This window comes from Bubalus kerabau, chromosome 6, assembly GCF_029407905.1.
Source record: "Bubalus kerabau isolate K-KA32 ecotype Philippines breed swamp buffalo chromosome 6, PCC_UOA_SB_1v2, whole genome shotgun sequence".
Taxonomy (NCBI): Eukaryota; Metazoa; Chordata; class Mammalia; order Artiodactyla; family Bovidae; genus Bubalus; species Bubalus kerabau.
The window spans coordinates 93,307,024-93,308,860 of NC_073629.1; the positions used below are offsets into that span (position 1 = coordinate 93,307,024).

General features: G+C 57.2%; 1 protein-coding gene across 1 annotated transcript; it reads left to right on the top strand.

Annotated features, from left to right (window-relative positions):
• The first annotated feature begins 235 nt into the window (after positions 1-235).
• Positions 236-1,631, top strand: LOC129656242 (phosphate carrier protein, mitochondrial-like). The gene has a single exon (XM_055586958.1). It carries the CDS (start codon positions 415-417, stop codon positions 1,405-1,407), a length of 993 nt encoding a protein of 330 aa, XP_055442933.1. The 5' UTR covers positions 236-414; the 3' UTR covers positions 1,408-1,631.
• Positions 1,632-1,837: the final 206 nt, after the last annotated feature.

The window sequence follows — 1,837 nt, forward strand, 5'->3', positions numbered from 1 at the left end:
ACCTTACCACGGAAGGTGAGACCTAGGAACCACTGAGGAGGAAGCTGAGGAGGGTTGAGGGGCGGGGTTCCTAGCGTTACCAGAAGCCTATTCGCCCAAAAGCTTGAGGGCGGGGCGAAGGGCCGTCCTGGAGGTGAGGGGCGGGGCGATGCCCCCTACTTAAAATTTGAGGAGCCAGTTAAGATCCAAAGGCAGCCAAGCCGGTAGGGGGTGTGCAGGCATCGGTAGAGAGTGGTCGAAGTCCTTTGGGCTCTGGCGCGACCTGTCCCTCGCTCAGACCAGACCGTTGGGTTAGCAAGCTCACGTTGGTGGGTGGGGGAGGGGGGAGTTCAGACGCATGCGCAGTGCTCTGGGGCCCCTGAGGGAGGAAAGAGCTCAGGCTGAGGAAAGCGTGTGCCTAGACCCAGCGCGGCCATGTGTGATGCTGGCGGTTACCGAGCCCTGCGGGGGAGAAGCGCGGGCCAACTCAAGGGCAGGCCCTGGGCAGCAGCCTTGGAGGAGTCCAGCTATGAGTACGGCTCCACGAAGTACCTACTGCTATGCGGCCTGGGCGGGATGCTGAGCTGCGGACTGACGCACACGGCCATCGTGCCTCTAGACCTGGTCAAGTGTCGCATGCAGGTGGACCCCAGCAAGTACAAGGGCATCCTGAGCGGCTTTGGCGTGACACTGCGGGACGACGGGCTGCGCGGCCTGGCCCGAGGCTGGGCCCCGACCTTTCTAGGCTACTCCATGCAGGGCCTCTTCAAGTTTGGACTCTACGAGGTCTTCAAAATCCGCTACGCGGAGCTCCTGGGCCAGGAGAAGGCCTACGAATGGAGAACCGGGCTGTACCTGGCCGCTTCAGCCAGCGCCGAGTTCTTCGCCGACGTGGCCCTGGCCCTGATGGAAGCGGTGAAGGTTCGCATGCAGACGCAGCAGGGCTATGCCCGCACGCTCCGGGCCGCGGCCCCCAAGATGTACGGCGAGGAGGGCATGTGGGCCTTCTACAAAGGCGTGGCGCCGCTCTGGATGCGCCAGATCCCCTATACCATGATGAAGTTCGCCTGCTTCGAGCGCACGGTTGAGGCGCTTTACAAGTACGTGGTGCCCAAGCCGCAGAGCCATTGCACCAAAAGTGAGCAGCTGGCCGTGACCTTTGTGGCTGGCTACATCGCTGGCGTCTTCTGTGCCGTGGTATCCCACCCTGCGGATTCCGTCGTGTCTGTTTTGAACAAGGAGAAAGGCAGCACGGCCTTTGACGTTCTCCGCAGACTGGGGTTCAAGGGCGTGTGGAAAGGCCTGTTCGCCCGGATCATCATGATTGGCACCCTGACTGCCCTGCAGTGGTTCATCTACGACTCGGTCAAGGTCTATTTCAAATTGCCTCGCCCTCCAGTCCCTCAAGCGCCCAAATCCCGAAAGTAGGCATGGATTGCAAGACTCCTGTGGCCATCATTGGCCAGTATTTCGATTCCGTGGGGGATTATGTTCAAATAATACTAGTGCTAGGATGTTAACGTTTGTGGAGAGGTGACAACGTGCAGACCTAGTTTTCTTTAAGTGATCCATTCCTGCTTTTTGGCAATCCAAGAGAATTGCAACCGTTTCATTTGGGGTTTTGGACCATTGTGTTTGGGGAGTCGGCATGGTTGCTTTAACTCAGTAGCTTTTCAGCAATTATAAGGGGAAAAAATTCTTAACAGGAAGTAATGTTAGGTGATTTAGTGCCTCTAGGTTGTATCTCCTTTGATTCACCATTCAGTGGAGATTATCCAGGCATCACTACAAAAGAGCCTACTGATGAGGTTTCAAGGTCAGCCCAACTATATGGGACAGAGAACAAAGTAAAATTCTG